At 28.3% G+C, this 22,914-nt stretch overlaps 3 protein-coding genes across 3 annotated transcripts; all 3 read right to left on the reverse strand.

Annotated features, from left to right (window-relative positions):
* Window positions 1–422: 422 nt before the first annotated feature.
* On the reverse strand, window positions 423–2,624 carry LOC113870315 (bidirectional sugar transporter SWEET3-like). The gene is made up of 6 exons (XM_027506909.1): window positions 2,588–2,624; window positions 2,465–2,501; window positions 2,165–2,378; window positions 1,670–1,822; window positions 744–863; window positions 423–644 (listed from the first exon to the last, which is right to left on the reverse strand). Exons 1-6 carry the CDS (start codon window positions 2,622–2,624, stop codon window positions 423–425), a joined length of 783 nt encoding a protein of 260 aa, XP_027362710.1.
* An 11,246-nt stretch (window positions 2,625–13,870) lies between these two features.
* On the reverse strand, window positions 13,871–15,109 carry LOC113870316 (putative clathrin assembly protein At1g25240). Its single transcript, XM_027506910.1, has one exon. The coding sequence runs from the start codon at window positions 15,107–15,109 to the stop codon at window positions 13,871–13,873; it is 1,239 nt and encodes a 412-aa protein (XP_027362711.1).
* A 3,337-nt stretch (window positions 15,110–18,446) lies between these two features.
* Window positions 18,447–21,433, reverse strand: LOC113869544 (pentatricopeptide repeat-containing protein At5g13770, chloroplastic). Its single transcript, XM_027505917.1, has 2 exons — window positions 19,484–21,433; window positions 18,447–18,633 (listed from the first exon to the last, which is right to left on the reverse strand). Exon 1 carries the CDS (start codon window positions 21,356–21,358, stop codon window positions 19,535–19,537), a length of 1,824 nt encoding a protein of 607 aa, XP_027361718.1. The 5' UTR covers window positions 21,359–21,433; the 3' UTR covers window positions 18,447–18,633; window positions 19,484–19,534.
* Window positions 21,434–22,914: the final 1,481 nt, after the last annotated feature.

Raw genomic sequence — 22,914 nt, forward strand, 5'->3', positions numbered from 1 at the left:
TACAGTAAATAATCGAGTTTAAATTTAAATATATTTATTTTCATTATACTAATTCACTTAAAATAAATTATATTTAACTCTATTTTTTTTTTTACTTGCGAGATAGAGGAGAAAAATAAAGTATGAGAACATAATTTTCATTTTACAAGAAACTTACATAAAAAGACTTGAATAACCAAAGTTCACTGAAATGATAAAATATAAAATCACTTAATTAAAATATAAAGATTTAGTTTAAAATACAAATAAAAATAAAAATAAAAAATAAACTAACCTAAATTAAATTTGCTTCTAATCTTCATAAGCTTCCATTGGAACACAAAAATTCAGGCTAAGTTCTTCTTAAACACCTTCAATAAAAAATTCAACCTTATACGTGTCTTACTGTACATGTAACAATAAAATTGTCTTTCTTCTTCTTTCTACATTATTAAGTTAATGGTTGAAAACCTATTGCACATTGGTGCATAGAGGGTTCTCCTTTGTACTTCAAATTCCGGCCTCCTCTTTTGCAAGTTCACTTCCTTTGTGTTACAATTTTCCAAGTCTCCCCTGTTTAGTTCTTCAAAAACACTCACGTTCCGATATCTAATGTTGAGCACCACCTGAAGGATGCCCAAGTAAATCCCAATCGCATTTGGTCCCTGTTCAAGTCAGAGAAATACAATATTAATATTAAAAGTAAATATGAATAAAGACTTAGAGAAAATAAAAGACTTAATGTAAGAAATTATGATACAAACCGCTACGAATATGTCACGAATGACAAGTCCATAAATGAGCCAGAGTCCACTAGCCAAGAATGAGCACATGGACAACGTTAGCGGCATGAATTCCACACTCTTCGTTTCCATACCTTTCTTCTGTAGCAATCACAAGTACATTCAACTTTTTTTTTCAGACAAATTTTTTATAAACTATGATGTCACATCTTTTAAATCTTTAATTTTTTTTAATTTGCGCCTAAGTTTTTCCTTTTGAACTTTTAAGGTTATTAATTCACGTTCTATTTCCATTATAAACTTTTCAAAAATTTAAATATTGTAAATAAAAAAATTAACAAAAGACCAGCTTTTTATAATTAAAGAGGCTTTATGAGCTAAAAGTATACAGAGAACCAAAAATTTATATTATTTAAATTAGAAATACCAAAACTATAATTAAATTGAGATTTTCATAAATGAGAATAAAGAATAGAGGAAAAGAAAGAAATGAAAAAGAAATTCTTATTTGATTAGTAAAAGGAAAAATAGTATTAGTATTATCGTATCTTCATGTGTATAAATAAAAGAGGAAAAAATATCAAACAAAACTTTAAAACTAATTTATAAGTATACTTTTGAAAAATCATAAATCACGTTTTCTTTCTTTTAAATCTACTAATATTGTTGGGAGATAAAAATGAGGGAAAAAAATGTAATCCCCTCGTTATTTTCTTTCATTTTTTTTAATCAAAATTTTAAATAAACAAGATAAAAAATTTGAAGAAAAAAGAATCTCTATTTCTCCCTTTGAAATTCCTGAAACCAATACATCTCCAATTTTGAAGTATTCTTACATAACGATCACCAAGACTATCATTACACTGTACAGCAAAACTGCCCAATTCCTCTTTTTTGGTTTTGCTTCTCTTATTTAACAGCAAGAATTTTTCAATGGAAAAACGCACCAGGGGATATCCGTACATTGCTGCCGAAGCAACCAAGCCAATGCTACCCACAAATAGCTTTCGATGACCATAATCGTGAATGCCTAAAGCTGAGATTGCAACAATTATGCAGAACACAAGCAGAACTGGAATTGTAGTCATGGCTACCTTCACCTGCAATAACATTCATTCATGCATCTAAGCAACCCTGTCATGAATCCGAAAGCTTTAGTTGTGTTCTCAAATCAAATTTTTAGTTAATATTTCATGTAATTGCGCTTTAAGTATAACGAATTGAGGAACAAATTGTTAATTACTTAAGTTAGAATAACGAGCAGCATTAAATACGGGAGAGAGAACTGAATCCTCCAAGTGATTCTATCCAGTAAAAAGTATTTGTGTTTCAGGTTTAGACCCAAAAAGGTCACAGTGACTCAAAACAATTTTAAATTAAAGCATGGAGAGAAGAACTTAACCTTAAAAAGGAAGTAAAATACAGTAATGTATACAAGTTACCTTTCCTCTGGCTGAAGCATGCCAAGAATAAACGAGAATATAAGATAAGTGAAAAAGGATCCCAACTCCATTAACTATGATGAGAGGCAAATTTTCCCAGTTGTGGCTTACAACGGGCAATCCGTACCAAGTAAAAAGGAGACAGTTCAGGAGCCCAGTGATAGAAAGAAGGCAAAAAAATTCCTGTGTACTTTCCTTTCTTTTAAAGGCAACCCTGCAATTTAAAAGCACTTCAACGCTTGATTATGATTTGTAAAGGAAAGAAGAAGATGAAAGAATAATGGGTTATGCATAACATACAATGGGGCGGCATAAAGGGCGATTGTGGCACCAATGCCTGAAAGGAAAACATTGATGGATGAGTCATGTTTTTGTTGAAGACAGTAATGAATAATGCAAATGCAATCTAGAACGAACAAGTACCAAAAGCAGCAATTGCCAGGCGAAGGGTCTCTGACATCTTTTAGGTGTCTGCTCTCGCTGCTTAGAAGAGATGAAAATTGTGTACTAGTAAGCTCTATTTAATGCCACTTTATGTAACGGATCCTGGCCCTGTTATCGTACAAATAAAGAGATCCGCTTTGATGGAGAAAAATGAATGGTAAAGAGTTGTTAGATAAGAATATTACTGAGTTTCCATTCAAAACATTACGATGAAAAAGAGGAATAATAGAAGATGCGTCTTATCAAAGCAAAAAGGAAAATGGCCTAAAAATTGCTTTTTCTGAAGTCAGTGTGTCGCTTCAAGTGTTTTGGGAAGTTCTTGGGAAGCATCCAAATCCAAATCTATTGAATTAAGAAAAGAATGATACAACTTGTATTTAGCATAAAGAAAATGTGGTCACGTTGGAGGTTATAACGCCACGTTTTAAGTTTTAAAATTTACCTCCCTTAATAATATTTTATAAAATGTAAAATTAATCAATCTAATTGTTAATTTAAAATTTTCTATCAATTAAATTAATCATATAAATTTTATATAAAATAAAATTAATAAATATTTTATCACATTATTTTATTAAATAAATATTAAATTTTAAATAATATATTTATAAATATCTAAATCACGTAAAATTTATATACATCTAGTACCAATCTTATAAAATTTAATGTCTAAGATTTGGTTTGCATGATAATAAATATAATAATACATAATTTAATATTTAAATCAATGAATTCAGAATGTCTATAAAATGTTGTTAAATAAAGTAGGTTAACAAAACTTAATCTTAAAATAAGTAAATTCATATATATATATATATATATATATATAAGAGAGAGAGTTGAGATCAAATTACTTTAAGAGTGGCTTTGATAAGAAATTTTTTGCTTGATAATTCTTTATAAATTGAATTTTATCAATACAATTGTTGAATAAAGTTATGTTCATGTTCATAAATATATAATTTTATGATCAATATTTACTTGTATTTTAAATATATATTATAAATTAAAATAAAATTATTTGATGAATTGTAAATTTTAAATTTATATAATTTTTCTTAAACTAATAGGTTAAAGTAGAACTTTTAATTCAATAGTTTAATTAACAAAATTTAATATTTATAAAAACTTATTCAGCAAAGTAACTCTTGTCAGAATTACTCTTAGAGCAACTTGATGTATCTGTCTATCTTTGTACATATATAAGGATCAAGTTATAACTCTAATTAATCCATGCTTATTTCACTTAATAATTCTTTATAAATATTAATGTTAAATAATGTAATATTAACTTGTTGATCAAACATACTATGTTTTAAATAAATTATATTGTTATAAACATGTAATTTTAAATTTAATATTTACACGTAATTTTTTAAAATATATTATATGTTAAAATAAATTTATTTAATGAAGTGTCAATTAATTTTTTATTAATATAAATTTACCTGTTATAGTTAATTATCAAGTAACATAATCCCTTGTGTTTTTTGTGAATGGGATAAATTTACATTATTTATAATTATTAGGGTCTAATTCCTTAGTTTGATACATGGAGGAATAATTTGCAACACAATGAAGGTAACATGAATTATTTTTTTTAACAATTTTATTAATCTTAACTCTTAAAGGCAATTTTAGTATCTAAAATAGCAATTTATTATTTAAAAAATAATATTTAAAATTAAATATATTTTTAACCCCTCAAATTCTTAAATTTTAATTTTAATATCTTATTTTCTAAATACAAAGTTTTAGTCCCTCTTTTCATAGAACAATCTATGTTTTGCCTTTCTTGTAAACTAATATATGGAATTATTAGATTTAGATTGAATTGTCAAACTCCAAGGTTTAAACTGCATAGATAGATGAATTTATTTTTCATATTGTAAGCCTATGTTTATCTCACACATTAAGGTTTCATATACACTTGAATATAATACATAACCATATATGTTCATTTTATGTATGGATAATTTCTTATCAATTCTTTCACTTCCATAAATGCAGACCTTTTCTAAGTAATGGTGGAGAGATCAGAGTGAAGTTGTTTAAGATGTAGTTAAGAAATTCGTTAGTTTGGTCAACTAGAGTTCATGTAAATTACATTTTTTATTAAAATATTTGCTCCTTTCTTTCCTTAATATTTCTCTAATTTCATGGAGTTTCCCAATTAAAAAGAATCACATTGTCTATCCTTGATATATAGCATTGAAGTTCTAGGTTCTAGACTAAGTTCATTAGTTAATTGTATAATAAGACATGCCTTATCTTTCTTCGCATGATCATTTTGTGATATATGATCATCAATGCGTTGTACTTGTTTTATTTTACAAATTTTAGCTTCATACTTCATCTTATCTATTTTTTTAGAACTCTATTCTTACAAAATTAAATATCCTTTGATATAGGTGTTGGAGGTTGGAGCTTATTCATGATCAAAGTTTCGAATCGTGGTCTTCTTGATGCCTGCACAATGAACAACTGCAGTGCAATATTAAATAGTCATAGAAATGAGAGGTTGGTTGGCCTATGAAGAGCTGCTGCATCATCATAGGCTTAAGACCTGAATTTTAAACTGGTTAAGAAACAAAACTGATTCTAAATTGGTTCTATTAAACCAGTTAATAAAAAACCTGAATCAAACCATTTCATAAACTTTTAAAAATATAAAGACACTGTTAATACAAAATTTCAAGTTAAGAAAACTTAAAAATATAGGATTAGAAGAGTTTTAGAGAATTTATAAAGTCTCTTCCTTTTATTTAAAAACTTCAAATATAACTAAATATCACAACTCTTCTCATTTCTTTCCTCCAAAGATAAGCTCTCAAACAAAACCTCAAGGAGGTGAGTAAAATATTAAACATTTATTTGGAAAATTATTTTTTGACAATATTAATTGTTTTTATGAGATAAGGAAATAGGAAGAGATTAAAAAATATACACAAATTAGAATTTAAAAGCGATATTTTACTTAGTTTTAATTCTTGAATGTTTTGCTTTATATAATTTAGTTTTTATCAGTTTTTTTCTTAAATTAGTTGATCCTCACAAGCATTGATATATATATATATATATATATATATATATGCATATATAATTTAGTTTTGTAATATGTTAATTTTACCTGCTTTTCAATCATAATATTAATTTTAGGGATTAAATTTCATATTTACTCAAAAAAATAAAAATTCAGTTGAGGAAGAAGAAATAAAATTTCTCCAACAAAAAAAAAAACAATTAAAGTGAGTTTTAGCATAAATCACTTTAAAACTGGTGTAAATAAATAAGTTATAAATAGATAAAAATTTGTTCATATAAATAAAAAATTATCGGTAATTGGAAAAAATTATTATGTGTATATATATATATATATATATATATTAATGTTAAGAGAAAAAATATTCGATTTATAAATTAATAAAGTTTAAAAATTAATTATACTACACTTAACGTTCAGGATTTCTAATTACATGAAGATAAAGTTTAAATATCGATTTAAAAGAAATTAATGAAAATTTATAAAGGTTCTTTACGAAAAAAAAAATTTAAAGATTAAATATTCTTTTGTGAAGAGAAAAAGTTAAATGTGAAACGAGAGCAGGTAGCATTAGGAGCCACACACTCAGAGTGCTTTTGTACACGTACTCTCATCACTTGTTCAAAGATAAATAAGAGTGCTTTTATAAATTTTTATTAAATTACGTTATTTTTTTTTATCAAACATTTATTTATAAAATGAAATCATAATTTAATTTTTAATTTAAAATTTTTCTCTTTAATTTAATTTATTAAAATAAACATTATTATATAGTTTGTGTTGTACCGGCCAAGAGACACATAGTTGATTTTCAGTTAAAATAAAAGTCACAGAAATACTAACTAACAGCTTATATTAATTTTTTAAACTCCGTTATGTTGGACCAACTGAAAACTAAACAGAACCTTATTCTTTTAGGTGCGCTCTTTACCATTAAGCATGTTCTTGCTAGGAACTTTCGCAATGGTTTACAATAATTCATTCCACGTAGGGATTTAAACATAAGACGTTGAATTTACTCCATGAAAGTTGTTAATATTCAATTTTTTCTATGGTCATACTTTTATTTAATAAAATTTAAATTTAAAATAATTAATCTAACAAATTTATATACAAGTTCATTTTTACTATAAACTTCAGTCGTCTAGATAAAATTAATTTTAAAATTAATATAAAATGAGAGATAATATTTTATAAATATGATCTATTCAAATATACTAAATAATTTTAAATGATGTAAAAATAAAAAATAAATACAATTAAAATAGATAATATTTTTTTAGGATAAAATAAAATACACTTAAAAATGATAGAAATATTTTTTGATAAAAAGTTAAAAAAGAAAAATAAAATTTATCTAATAATTTCATAATAAAAAATTAAATATCGTAAATAAATAAATAATACATTTGAATGATGTATAAAAATTAGTTTTATAAAGAGTAATCTTTATTACGATGAAGTTTGTTTTCTTTGTGCAAAATCAAGACATTTTAATTACTCCTAAATTACTAGAGCTACTAAACTCATGGGAATAAGTGCTCTCATGAATCCTCCTCCTATTCCTATGTCCTTCTTTCATATGGGTGTTAAGGCTCCATAGCCTTCATGTATATTAGAGGATTTCACTGTAAAAGGACTTGCTCAAATTGAGTTGGAAGGCGGAAGTTAACTTTATCCCAACGTCCTAATAACCAATTTAGTGATAGCCAAACTTTGTGTTAGACGAGGGCTTTAGTTATCAAGCTTTTGAGAAAATACATGGGCACAATAAAAAATTAAAGCAACATGGAAACTAATAGTTTTAATATTGTGGTTATCAATAATGAATTCTATATGTAGATGTTAGATTATCTTTGACCATTATTTGGAGATACTAATTGGAGCCAAAGTTTTTATTTTTATAGAAGTAAAGGTGTAGAAAGTTCTTGTTTGCATTAGAATTTTTGGACTAAATTTTATTTATTATGATGAAAACTTTTTACCTACTATGACTTCAATAGTGGGTACTTTTAATAAGGTTAATACTAGAACAATGAATGTTGAGAGAGGAAGATTTACTTTAATTTGTGTTGAAATTGATCCCAATCTTCTTGTTGTTGATAAAGTTTGGTCACATAATCATTGATACAATGTAAAGTGTAATGGTCTACATATTATTTGTTTCAACTACAGTTGTTATGGACATCACTCTTACTTTTATTCAACCAAGACTACTTCACAAAAAAAATGATGAAACAATTAACCCTAGTGTCAACTAGGGTAATGGAAATCATGATGCAAAATTTGCTAATCCTAATCCAGTAAATGCTAATCATAAGAATATAAATTTGGAAACAGTTTCTGAGGAATTAGGGGTCGCCCAATGAACCTGGTCATCACAACTAATAACACACATGTTCAAGAGCCTTCACATATTGAGTTCATGACTAGAAAAATGGTAAATGTCAATTCAAAAAAGAAACATCATCATACTGATGTCAATATATCTCAAAAACCTAAAATCCTAGCTATCCAAAATTCTAAACCTTCCACTCACTTGCATGCAACAACTTCTCAATAAAAGCAAAAAGGAAACAAATATGCTTTTGTAGAAGAACATGGAGTGAATTCACCTCAAAAGCTATGTTAAAGACAAATAATCTTAAGATGAAACTCCCATACTCTAATGCTAAGGTTTAGGTGTAGCTTGTACTCTTTCTCTGTCATCCCAATCTTAATGGATTACAAAAGTCTTAGTGTATTGGCCTAGAACATTTAGGTGCAAAGAGTTGTACTAACTGAAGATATATAAAGAAAATGATTCATAGACATAATCTTTTCTTATGTATTTTGGTTGAAATTCCCTACTCTTTTCATAAAGTGAGTAAGAGGTGACAACAAATTAGTTATAAAGGTAGAATATGGGTGTTGAAGGAGATAACTTATAATCTTAACCTTATTGTAGTGTTGAATATGAAAGAGGTTGAATATGCCATGTTACAAGCGAAAAGCAAATAGTGTTGATTTGAGGCATAAGTGAGTGTCCAAGACTTACAGGGAACCAAGTATGATTAACTTGTGTCTTAAGTAGTGGAAACTTTGGTAGCCCATTTTGGTAGGCACTAGAGCATACCAGGATGGATGGAAGTGTGGATTGTTGGTAGTGACCATAAAATGGAAATTGTGCACTTTTGTTTTGTCTTCTTCGGCAAATGGAAAATATGTACTTATGACACTAGTCGGATTGTAGATACAAAACTCTCAATCTCAACCTAATTTTATAATATTGAATAATTAATCAATTACTCTATAGAAAATTACCAAACAAAGACCTTGAAGTGATTGATTGATTGTCGTGAGATTATGTGATTGTTTAGATGAGATTTGTTTCATTTAAGTATAAGTATCTCCTTGTATAATTGATTATGAATGTTTGTGCTTTGTGCTTTCCTTTTTTTTGTGATGTGTCCAATATATGTATATGGATGCAGAATGAGTGGAGATGCACCAAATACCTCTATGTGAACCTTGACCTTTAGTATAAGAGTAAGAGATTGCATGAAGTTCTAATGACTCCAACCAAACCATAATTTTTACAAGTTTTATTATTTTAATAATATCTATTATGAATAAACCCTATCTTAACCCATTGGTTATACAGGGATAGGCTAGAGGGGAGGTATCTTTTCCTCTGTATTTTGCAGTTACTTACTTAGGACTTGATGATGACCCTCATCCAAATAGATTAGATGATAAAGGAAGAGATCAAATGGAGAGGAGAAGTCTAACTTGTTTATCTTCCTGTGTGTTTATGTTTCCTCCAACTGCCTTCTTTTCCATGTAATGTATAACATTTAAATAATTTGAAAAAAACTTACGAGGTTTGTAATAATTATTTATGCACTATGAACATGATGTTTTTATGACTTAGTTATGTAATATATTTATGTTGATGTGTATTATTTGGGATAATATGTTTGTAAAAATGTTTTAATTTATTCCTTACTCACCATGAAACTTTAGGATGACAATTGAAAAAGATTATATAAAGAGCACAAATTGTTTAGATTACAATCTCTTATTTTGTAGGCATAACAACATTACTTAAAATTTTAAAAAGAACTATAGCAACATAACATTCAAAATATAAACAACATAAACAAATTCCTATAAACTAGAAAACAAACTATGATTCAATCAACTGTATGTTATAGGCACATGTTCAACACAAATGAATATAAGTGTTCTTGTCAGCAAGAGGTCTTGTATTAAAGAGATGGAAGGGATTGCCAATAAGTTTGATATAGGTGGATTAACAATAGGTATGGTGCTTTGGTTCATAATTGTCGTGAATTATTTAATTATGCATGTGAGGGACAAGAGGATTACAGTGAAGTGAGGCAAGTTGTAGAAAACGAAAGAAGGAAGCTAAAAGAAAAATATGGTCACTGCTTTATAGGTGACACACATAGTATTATTTTTGAATGTCAATGAGCGACGTGTAGTTAGAAGGAAAGGTGATAGTTTAGAGAGATGTTCTTATCATATGAAAAAAAAAAAAAATCACCTCGGTGTTCTATATATTGCGTAAAAGGGCACAATTGTTCCACCTGCCATTTTGGTTTACAATAACAAGATCATTTACAATCTCAAGCAGTATGTTCATCCTCTCAACATTTTTGTGATGGAGGCAATCAAACTCTCTAAATCCAAAGGATGTTATGGTAGGGGTGTTTGTATTAAAGTAGTTCAAGTTAAATGGAAATGGATTTTGACATGTTTATTTTATTTTATTTTATTTTTAGATGGATGAGACTAATAATGATGATCATGATGATTATGCAGTTTGTAGATTTTAGATTTGGTTCAAGTTTGTTTATTAATTTAATCATGTGACTGCAACTTGTTAATGGAATCTATTATATGCTATTATTAGCATCTAAGTGTTTTTCTGTTACATTACACATAATAAAATGGATGACTGTTTCTATTGGTGACCAATAATATTACATTAATAATAGTTTAATTATGTACAAAGTAACTTGAGCATTCAGTGAATGATTGTTACTAAGAATTATGTATTGTGTATATTGAAGTGGGATAACTTATATATGTTTATGTAGATTCTCCTGAGACATGTTAATAGCTCTTCTAAAACATTATACTTAACTTGCAGAGACTATGTTCGGTTATTACTTTTTTTGTAGAGGAATTAATTTAAGACCTTATCTTTTGCCTAATATTACTGTTGGTTCAATTAAAAAACATGATTGGGTAAATTAGACTAGACAATTGACATATAGTTCATTTGGTTTGTGATTGAAATCCTACCTCTGTGAGAGAAAGTTTTGTTCAAAATGTGATTTTTATTTTAATTGCACTGTTGTTAAAAATTACTGTTAGAAACACATTGACAGTTGTATTTAAAGGCTTTATAATATTCTTATCACAGTTGTTAATATGTGGTATAACAACCTCAAGTTATTAATTGGTTCCATCTGTTATTTGCTCTAACTATTTTGCTTCTGATATGTATTAATTCATTGTTTCAAAGATAACTGGGAAACACCTCTAGCTAGAGCATTATAAGATTAAATTAATATCTTATTCTGCTTCTAATTTGTATACACATTAATATCCTGTTAAAAAATATTTTTTATAAGTCATTTCTAAGTTGTAAGATTGTATCAGTCTAAATTTTAAAAAAATAACAAAAATCGTCTTCACTCTGCAAGTAGCATATTCATTATATATCCAATAAACAAGATGTTTGGGATATTTCTTCAACAATTCCATTAATTTCATGAACATATATTATAGAGAGCCAAATACATGAAAATGACCGAGTGTGAGAGTGGTTATGAACTGCTCTTCAAGTGCAATTTAAAGAGCAATTTTTATAACTTTTTTGCAAGTTCTCAACTTAAATAACCATTATTTGACTTTTAAATCACAAATTCAAGTGCGAGCCCTTGTCATTATTGTATATACCAATAATTTAAGGTATTACATCATTGTGACCCAATCCTAAATCACTGTAAACCTATACTTTGCCTTTAGATCTCTTCTCACACCACACATTCTCTTCTCATATTACCACCAACAATACTACAAATATCATTGTCAATCAAATCCTTCATCATGAAACTATTATTCTCATTATCACATCACCTCTCACTAACTCAACCAACACCATGTGTAGATCCACCATTGGTTTCTTATCACCATGCCTAAAGTGAAATCCATAGCCACTTCTAACCCTTCATCACACCAAACAATAATCACTATACAACCATGGATGTCACTCCTAATTGAGTTGTTTTGTGAGAGCGATTATACTACACCATTTTACATTCTTTTAAAGCAGTTACAACAAAGCAAAATAGTAAAGTTGCTCTCTAAAGGTGACTTTAAAGAGCGGTTAGTATGTAACCGCTTTTCAAAAATGACTTTAAAGAGTGGTTGGTACATAACCTTTCTCTAAAGTCACTTTTGAAGAGCAATTGTTTGTCACTCTCACAAATTAAAATTTAAAACCTTAAACCCTAAACTCACGTAAGGGTGGAGCACTACTCAACTTATATTAGCTTTATGAATTTTTTTTTTTTCATCTTCTTTATGCTAACAAAATTAGTCTTTTCCACAACTGTAGGTAACTTTTTCATACATCTCTCCATTCTCTCTTTCTTTCTTTTTCTCTCTCTATTAACAATAAAATCTTATATTATTTTGATCTTTTTTTACCAGTGTTTCGTTCTTAGATATGGATAATTAATTTAGTTAACACAACATATATCCACTTTGGATAGTAGTATTTGTTAGAACATTTTGAACAGTTCTCTAAAATGATGCGAAATTACTCTCAAAATCTTTTTTATTGTAGTTTTGATACATAACTATTCTTTAACGTGCTTTAGAGAGAGATTATATACAAAACTGCTCTGCAAGTGAATATTAAAAAATGATTGTGTTGCAACTACTCTTTAAAGTTACTTTAAAGAATAGTTATATTAAAATTGGTCTCTAAATGAAGAATAAAGATTAGTTATACTATTTTGTTATGCAAGTAATTACTTTAAAAGACCTAAATGACATAGTGAATTGTTTGAAAAACTTTATTGGAGTATAAGTTCACAACTCACATTCACAATTTCTTAATAGTTATTTTCAACCATTCGTTTTTACTTTGCAATCTCAATATTTTTTTTGGTGAATGGTCAATGATAATTACACAAATCAAATAGCATAAATTTAGAGCCTTTGCCACTCTACAGGACTTTGACTTTGGTGTCAAATTGAATTAAGTAAACCATTCTAAAAAATTTAATCAAACAAGCCTTAACCTTAAGCCTTTGTCATCAAGATATGTACCCAACAAATTTATTATGAACATCTAATATAAAGTACCTATTTAATTCTTATAGATGACATGTTTATAAATTAGTTTTTATACTTAAAAAGTATGTTTTATTTCTTATTCAAGTATTTATTATATTTTGTTTCATTTCATTGTTAATAGTGTTATAAGGGACTAAAATGTAGGCATTTTTAAGTATAGAAAACTTTTAAACTAGTGTTAATAATAAGGACTAAATATATAGTTAACCAATTCTTAAAATTTTATTAAATTTTTTGAAATTTTTTACTCTTAAACTTTTAAAGTTATTTTATGCTCTATTATTTTATTACAAATCCCTCAAAAAAACTTGAGAATTTTAAATAAATTAACTAAATGAACTAAATTTATATAATTTTAAAAGTACTTTAATTTAATTAACTAAAAAAATATAGAAAACTAAATCACATACAATTAAAGCTGAAGATATTGGCGTACAGTTTTAATATATTAAAAATTAAATGTATTTTATTTAACAAAAATACGAATGATAAATCTAAATATGTAATACTTAAAAGGTATGAATATCTATTTTCAATATACCTAATATTTGCAATCCATGTGCCTTTTATATTAAAACATTTTAAAGCATGCTATTTTCAATTGGGGAGAAAAAAATAACGATGGAAAGACATACCCATTAATTTGAACCTCTAATTAATAATTACATAAGAACTATAAGAGTAAAAGGACAAAAAATCACATGTCTCAATTTTTTCCTAAAACTTAAGAAGGGAAAAGGAAGAATATTCCTTTTCCTTTTTTCAAAATGAAACATTATATATGGATTACAATAAGTCTCATGAAGTAAAAATGAAACCAATTATTCATTACAGTTGTCCTAGAAACTAATTAAATCTGGAAGAACAACATGATTATTGTAAACTGGAATATAAGGTACGAGGCTAAAAGAATCCACAAAAGGATTATTAGTAGCTATGGCCATAGGCGCGCTTGTACAAATGTAGGTACTCTCTTTAAAATCAAGTGCTAAATCATCATCAAATACCTCCCATTGCTCAGTGATTACGGTCTTCAAACCTTTTCGATCTAATTGCTTCATCTCCGAAATAGTGGCAATGGAACTACAATCTCTCACCCAAATGACATTATTATCCTCATTTGCCACAACACCATTATTCATACTATTAATATAATCATTATAATTAATACCCTTTAAGCTTTTCCTCTTTGAGACACAACCATCCATCATTCTCTGTAGGTCAAGAATGTGTTTCTCATCGATCCTCAAAATTTCGGGGCACTCAGAAACATTAAGGGCCCCAATGTCTCTACAAAACTCAAAGTACAAAGCAAGTTTAACACCTTGCGATTCAGCTTTTCTTGCAACATCAAGACCAACCTTAGCTTCCTCTTTCCCACCTATATCCAGTACCCTCAAGAACACTTGATGAACCCTTTTGCAAAATCTCCCATACACTTCCAAAACTTCGTCTATGACACAATCCATGGCCTCAAGAATGAGAACCGCATTCATGTTCTGGTTCCGAGGCTTGATTTGTAGAAGCAAATCAATCAAACATTGCAACTTCTCCAAGCTTTGCAACTCTTCCATCACTGTCTCCTCGATCTCCTTATTCCCACGCTTGTTTTGTTTTGTTGCTTCTAACCTCACAAACGCTGACTTTTGGTCCAAGTATGCAAAATAGGAACGCACAAAGGCGTTGAAAGCCCATGCCTTACGAGGGTTTATGTGTCCATCGCTGAAGTGTGACAAATCAAATGGCAACCTTCCCAATTTTTGAACGGAAGGAAGGTCGAAACAAAACACCCCGTGAATGAGCATTAACCCTTTGAGGGCCACAACCCATGAACGAGTCTTTTCCATTCTCAGGGAAAGAGTACAGAGAAGAGGTTTAGGGTACAATGGTGAGGTATGTAACCATTGGAAAACCCTTTGAACGTTCTTGTAATCCATGCATTGTTCATCATGGCTAGTGGCCTTGATGATCACGGTTTCAAGATCAGGGTTCCTGCATGGGCCACTTGGTGAAAGCTTCGCGACCCAAATGCTGCATTTGTCTTTGAGAGCTCCCGTGGCCCTTTTCCATAGCCTCATTTTCTGATCGTGATGTTGTAGATAGTTTATCTTCGAAATGCGAGAATGAAAGGTTTTCTTGTTTTATCACCTTGATCCTTTGATTAATCTGTGTAAAAACTGGTGATAGTTTGGAATTATGTTGAATCTTCACACAACTGACGATATGCAAATGTGTGTTGTATGTCTAGCCATGATGTGCTGTAGTCCTTGACTATATTATTTGTCTCATCCGTGTATTTTTGGTATTGATGTCGTGGAATTCGTCAAGGGTAGTTATGTCGCTTGCTAAAAAGATGGGTCATCCTTAAACACAATTTAACGAGACCTGATCAAGAAGTTTCTTTATGTAATATAATTGTTTATTATTAAATTATTAAGAATAAATATCATTACCATCATATGTGTCCAAAAATAAAAAATAAAATCATCAATCACGTTGAACTTACGGTAAACGGTCACGCTCTAACATTAGGAACATTGCGATTTTGATTTGACACTTTTCCCTTAAAAGGGATGATTTGGCACAAATTGATAATTTAATTTATGACCTGTAACATATACACAAACTTGGCTCATAGAATGCCAAGGTAAATTCTGTAGTATCATAAATTTTTTTAAAGGTATTATATATGAAAAATTTTAATCAATAATATTTAAATATGTCTTTAAATAATAAATTTATTTAATAATTTGAAAATATAATAATAATATTATATTAATATATTTTTTATATTTTTAATTTTATTATTATAATATTTAATTATTAAATTAATATTTTTTATTTTTTATTTACAATAAATAAAAATTAGTTAAATATGAATTATATTTTATTTAAAATTAAATTTATAAAAAATAATAGAGAAATAAAATAAAAAATTTAATATATAATAATAATAATAATAGAATTATGTAATAAATAATATAATTTTAAATAAATTATATATAATAATATTTTTTTAACTTAATACGTGTCTCTTTTTTATTGGTATAAATTTTTTAGATACATTATCTATATAAAAAAAAAAATTTACGATACCATAGCACACAACTTAAACAAAATAAATTAGTTAAGCTAGCTGTTTTTATTATGTCAATTAGGCTAGTCATTTTAGTTAGATAATTAGTTATTTTTTTTATTTATTTTTTCGTTCAGTTAACAATACTTAGTACATAAAATTCATTGCATTTTTCATTAGTTTTAGTCAGAAACAAATTAGATTAGTTTGTGTATATGTAATATTATCAATTTAATTTCAAAACAATATTTTAAATATTATATTTTTATAATTAAAAGTGAAAACTAAAACAAAAAACAAAAAACATTTTTTCAAAATAAACAAAATTTAGTTTTCTTTAAATTGATGCATTTCTTTTCGTCATTTGACTTTTTTCCTTCTCTTTGATTTTTGCGTCAAATTCCTCCGTTAATGACTTCAAATCTCACTCCAAAAAATGTTACCACATTTCTCATGTTATTTAATAAATCATCGTTAAGTGTTTGAAATTCATAAATAATTGATCACATTATTAATAGACTTAAATATTACTAAATGAATTACAATATTAATCTATTTTTAATAAAATAAGAAATCATAATTAATTGTAACCCTCAATGAATTTTATAAAAATTTCTTAACACGCCCAACTTTCAATATCGACTTATAGCCCTTTCATCCGATTGTTTGTTTTCCAACTAAAAGCAACTATTCAGAGTTGCTTCTGATGCGACACTGTTGTAAACACATTCTTCAAATCTTTTAATTTTGTAAAATCTATTTTTGGTAGAAATCAAATTATTCAGACTCAGAGACACAAAAGTTAAATTTTAGATCATATGAAAAATAACGTTAAATTTGACCCACCCCGACTAATCTCAACATTAAAAGAGAATTGGTGACTGAATACATTAAATGTATAATTCTTATATGCTAATCAGCGTTAGAAGTTTCTTCTCTTTAAAAGAATTTGCAGAAAAACCATTTTTGTCATATTTCACAAAATGAACTTTTCTAATTTGTTGATGTTGCTATTGACAACACTCTGCTTTTAAGTTGTTCAGCTGCACTAGCAATTGGTGTAATGGAAACGAATGGGAACTTGCATGCGGGTTGGTTGCACATATATCTCTAAGTTCCATCTTTTTGCTTCCAAATGCTCTTTGTTATTGGTATTGGTTATGTTGTCACACTAATTTACGTGATGCTGTAGTCGCAATCTATTCAAGCTGCACTTAATTCCATTATCATAGAGTACTTAAGGCCTTCACTTTCAAGGTTTAATGCATCGGTGAGACTAAGCCATCTGGTTATTTATCATCTTTCTCAAGTTGCAAAAGATTGAAGATTAAAATTATTTGTCATTTTTTGTTACTCCCTCTAATCTTAATTAGAAGAAAATGTAAAGAGTATTTTTTAAGAAACATAAACTTACTTTTAGATATATTAATTAAGATATTTTATATAACTTTAATTTTTTACAAAGTTAATGTTGTTAAGACACTCACTTCTTATATAAGTGGATGTATTCACAAATCAGTCATGTAATTCAAGTATTTTGAAATACAATATAAATTTATAGCATATAACTATCACCATGACCTCTCACTACCATCTCCATTGGGCTATTGCAGTCAATGCTACTAAATTCATTTTTTTTACTATCATAATTACTTTTATCACTTATGTAATCATCATCATTATTGTTATTATTGTAACCACTATCATATATTGCTATCACTTTTATTATTATCTCTTGCATACCTTAACTATGTAATATCACTGTCATTAATATCACTCACCTTTATCACTATAGTTGTTATTATTGGTATTATTACCACCACCCTTACCCCAATCATTAATAAAATTATCATCACAGTTGATTGTCACAAGCATCATTGATGTTACTATCTCATGACCACAACCTTAATTGTTTTCTCAATCACCTACCACCATCGTAATTCGTAATTATTACTATCATCAGTTTATTATTATCATTGTAATTGTTACCATCACTGTTGATGTTTTTACTACTAACCATCATCTTTATTCATAGTCCTTTTGAATAAATGAAAATTTTATTGGGCTAAACCTGAGTTATTCATCCAAGTTTCGCATTGAAAAACTTGAAAAAATGTGAGGCTAAGAAATATTATAAATAAGATTTATTTTATGTTTATACACTACAACATGTAATCTTTTTGGTAATGGCCAATTAGGTTTGTGTGTCAGGCGAATGTTTATAATTTTGACCATCCAATAATTGATTATGATTTGCAATTTTATTCATCCAAAAACTATAGGTGAGAGAGTTTGTAATTTTATCCGATAAAAAATTATAAAATAATAAAAGTATGTTAAAAGTTAATAGATGTAGGTAAAAGATGTTGAACCATGTTAAAGTTTGTGTTTTTCTCTCTCCTTTTTATGTAGGTGATTCTAGAGATAGAAAATGACCTTTCTCTCTTCTCTCCGCACTTCATTATTATCCATGTTCCTACTATCTATCACCAATATCATTGCCATTATCACACCAATCTCTTCCATCTGCAAATAAATCATAATACTGAAAACTAAAAAATATATAAATTTTAAATTCATAGTGATTTGTATGTTTTTAATTTTAAATTTTAAAATTAAAATTATAAAAAAATTCCAAAACCATAATATTAAAAACTTATTTTAGTTTTAAAAAATTTCAAAACTTAAAACTAAAATCTAAAAGAACCAAAGAAAATATATTCATAAATAAAAGATCATATCATCCATCTAAAGAAGAATGATTTCAACCTAAAATATATTCATAACATCACACTCTTTCATAGTATTTTCAACACATTTTAATCACTAGAAAGGATTTCGTCAGATAGTGTGTTATATTTTTCTTTTCAAAATTTTATTGAATTGGTTATCTCATTGAATATTAATGGGTTAAAACTAGGCTTTATATATACTTACATAGTTTGGATGATAATATTACAAGTGACAGTCACGGCAATCATTTTCTGCCAGAGTTTTATTTTGTGTTAAAATTTATTAGAAATTTCAGCAATTGAATCCAACAAAAAATAAAAAATAAAAAGAACTCTGCAATGGATGCTATGCTAGTATGCTACACTAAATGAGAAATTCCTGGACTAAATGCTATGTTCATGTTTCTTTCAGAAAGACTTTACACTATGCAATTCCATCCTTTGGTGCTGCTAATGCCCTTTCACTAGGTTATGGAAGTCACAATTAAAAGACAACATTACTTGAGAACAATTTGGAATCATACAATCAAAAGGGCATATAGCTATACCGTACAAGCCAGAGCCTCTCACCCCCAAAACCTATACAGCTAATAAATCTTTTTCCACCATCAATTGCCATAAGAAACAAGCATCAAATTACTCACCAGTTTCATATTTGAGCTTCAGATTTGGCCATTGTTTGCAATTGAAAGAACCTATGTTATATGGAAGCTCTCTTTCATCCATTTTGTCTGTAGTTGCAACCCAGCATCTTTAAAAGCATTCCAAGCAGATTGGTATAGCCTCTGATCCAATCTTGTTCCTTCTGTTTTCATGTCCTGTAGAAGTTTCACCAGTTCATCAACCTGACCAACCTTAGAGTAGACACCAACCATAATACCTGCCATGGCCCTATCAATAACCCCACCATTCATTCTATACTCATTAAACTGTTTCACACATTTTTCAAACTCTCCAGCCTTACTATAAGCACCAATGATGCTTGTGTAAGTCACCTTATCTGGTGCTACTTTGCTTCTCTCCATTTCTTTCCACACCTTCTCAAGCTGCTTCAGATTCTTTTCCCTCCCATGCATGTCTATCAAGGCATTGTAAATCCACACATTTGGTTTGCACCCGATTTCTTTCATCCTAGCCACCAACTTCATTGCACTTCTCACCCTCCCAGTTCTGCCATACATCACAATCATGCTTGAATAAGCATAAACACATTTATCAAACCCCTTTTGCTCCATCTCTGAAAACACCCTCTCAGCTTTGCTATGTTGCCCAAGACGGCAATAGGCATTTAAAACTGAAGCATAGGTGACTTGACCTGGTTCATAGCCTTGAGAAATCAGCTCCTCAAAAACCTTAACCGCAGCTGAAAACCCTCTTTTCTTGCTGAATCCATTGACAACAGCACATAGCACACAATCAGAAACCTTGACATCTCCATCCTGCATTGCATTAACAACTTCCAAAGTTTTCTCCAACAAACCCTCTTCAACATACATAAGTACAAGCTTTGTATAAACCTCAGGCTCCTTTATCACTGTTCTGCTTTTAGCTTCTCTAAGAAGTTCCTCAGCCACACCAATCTTGCGCAAACTCGCAAAAGAGCATATCAAAGAAGAGTAAATAGAATACTGAGAAATCCCTTTCTTGATCATGTCCCTAAAATACTCAAGTGCTTCAAAAGCTCTTCCACACTTCGCTAATGACCCACATAGAATCCCATATATCTGACCTAAATACCTTGTTGAACCTCTTAATTTCCTACTTTCAAATTCATGAAACAATTCAACCACTCTCTCACATTCATCAAGTTTAGAGTAAGCTTCCATAATGTGTAAATAACCTCTAGAATCCAGAAGAACACCAGTGGATTTCATTCGTTCAAAGAACAAAACATTTTTCCTAAACATATGCAGCTTATTATAGCTTCTCAAAGCAGAACTAAAAGCTAAGACAGCAACTATACTATCAGACTTAAAAGCATCAAGCAGAACCTCAGCAACCTTGAATTTCCTATGTTCAATGCAAAACTTAATCAATCTAGAGCAAGTAGCTCTATCAGGCAACACACGGTAAACCTTAAAGTCTTCAGAAACTGATAAAATGAAATCCCATTTCTTCAATCTCATCAAGTACCTGATCACATGCTTTAAGGTGGATTTCTCAGGCCTAAACTCTGGCCTTTCTTTCAACCATTGGTAGTAGTCAAATGCAAGTTCCTGAGTTTTTGGACCCTCAAATAACCCACATAAGAACTCGTTCAAGTTCTCAGTTCCTGGCTTGGAATATTCTTGAGAATCACCAAAGTTAACATCTATATGAGTGATGGGGGTGTTGGAAGACTCTTCTTCTAAGATGGGTGTGGAAGAAGCTGAGAAATTTACATGGAATAAGCGTGGGTTTGAGGGTGAGACAGAGTAAAAGGAAGGGAAGCGGCACGTGGGAATGAATACATGCACGTGGGTTCTTCTGCAACATTTAGTGCAAGCCAGAGACCATTCTGCAGAACAGGAAATGGCCATCACAGTTGTGGTTTGGAAGAGAGAACACTGTTGATTGAAGATTGTGGTTGAGTTACCATATAATAATATATGTATGGCATTATCTGAAATAGATATCTTGGCCACTCATATAATGACGTGTGGTGTGGGACAATTGCAAACCTTTTATTTTCAGATTCTCTTCAATGCCACGTTAATCTCTTCTAGCCATACCCATGTTCCATTATCTTTTCAGAGTCAAATGAAATTCGATTTTCAGAGTCTTATGGTCACATATTTATTAATTGTTAAATTCTGTTTGACAAATTCTAAACATTTGAAAAATTAATTGAAATTCTTTTTCTGTAAAGTCTTAGGATTTATATTTTTTTTACAATAAAATTAATTTTATTACTATTTAAAAAAATGAAAAATGTTAATGCTTTATTTTTTATAGATATTTTTTATAGTATTCTTAAATTTTAAAAAAATTATATTTTTTAAAATTAACAGTTATAATTTTTTAATAGTTTAAAAATTAAAAAATATTAATGTCTTTTTTAACTAAATCATTGACCTTATCATTTATTAAGTATAAAATAAATAATAACAATTATTTTAGAAAAAGTATCAAATTTTCTCAATTATAAGAGATATAAAAAATTTTATTTTTTTATATTTTTATTTAAATAAAATATTTAGTGAAATAAAATAACAATTTAATCAAATATAATTATTTGCATTAAACTTAAAGGTAGTTAATATCTTTTCAAGAATATCTTTTGAAAATGAATGTAGTAGCCAATAAATATATATCATACCTGTCGAAAGGTATCCTCAGTGTTCAATAAAGTAACCGATAATAACTACTTTTTGACGCTAAAATTATTTTCACCATAATTCAATCGTACGGTTTTTGTTGAAATTAAAGGGTAAAATGGAGAGATAACAGATTTACACAGAAATAAAGAATGAAAAGGTTTTCCTATCCTTATAGAATGTAATACATAGGTTTGACATATTATTTATATAAGGGTCTTGCATTAAGGAATTAAAAAAAACTTTTAATTAAAAATTATATAAAAATACATTAAAAATCCTGATAAGTGTGTATTGATTATATTTTTAATAATATTTATTATTAACTTCTTAATCAGTAACTTTAAACTTTAATTATTAACTAGTGAAAATAAGCTATTTTAAGAATAACTTATGTCAATGTTACTTTACTTAATATTTTTTATAAATATTAAATTTCATTAATAATATGATATTATATTATTGATCATGCACATCAAATTTTAGATAAATTAGACGGTTATAAACATGTATTTTTTTGGTGAATATTTACCCTATTATAAAAATTATATTATATTATATATTAAAATAAAATTACTTGATAAAATATCAATTACTTTTAATCCAACTATTACATTAATAAAAATTACTCATAAAATAACATATAACACTCGCTCACGTAATACACATACACTTTTCTTATAGCCTTAGGGGATACCATTTCCTAAGAGTGTAACAAGTAATGCAACTTCGTAAACACTAATACCCATTCACTTACATACATTTATAATTTGTTTGGT

The sequence above is a fragment of the Abrus precatorius genome, unplaced genomic scaffold (genome assembly GCF_003935025.1).
Source record: "Abrus precatorius isolate BTA unplaced genomic scaffold, Abrus_2018 Scaffold6, whole genome shotgun sequence".
Classification (NCBI taxonomy): Eukaryota; Viridiplantae; Streptophyta; class Magnoliopsida; order Fabales; family Fabaceae; genus Abrus; species Abrus precatorius.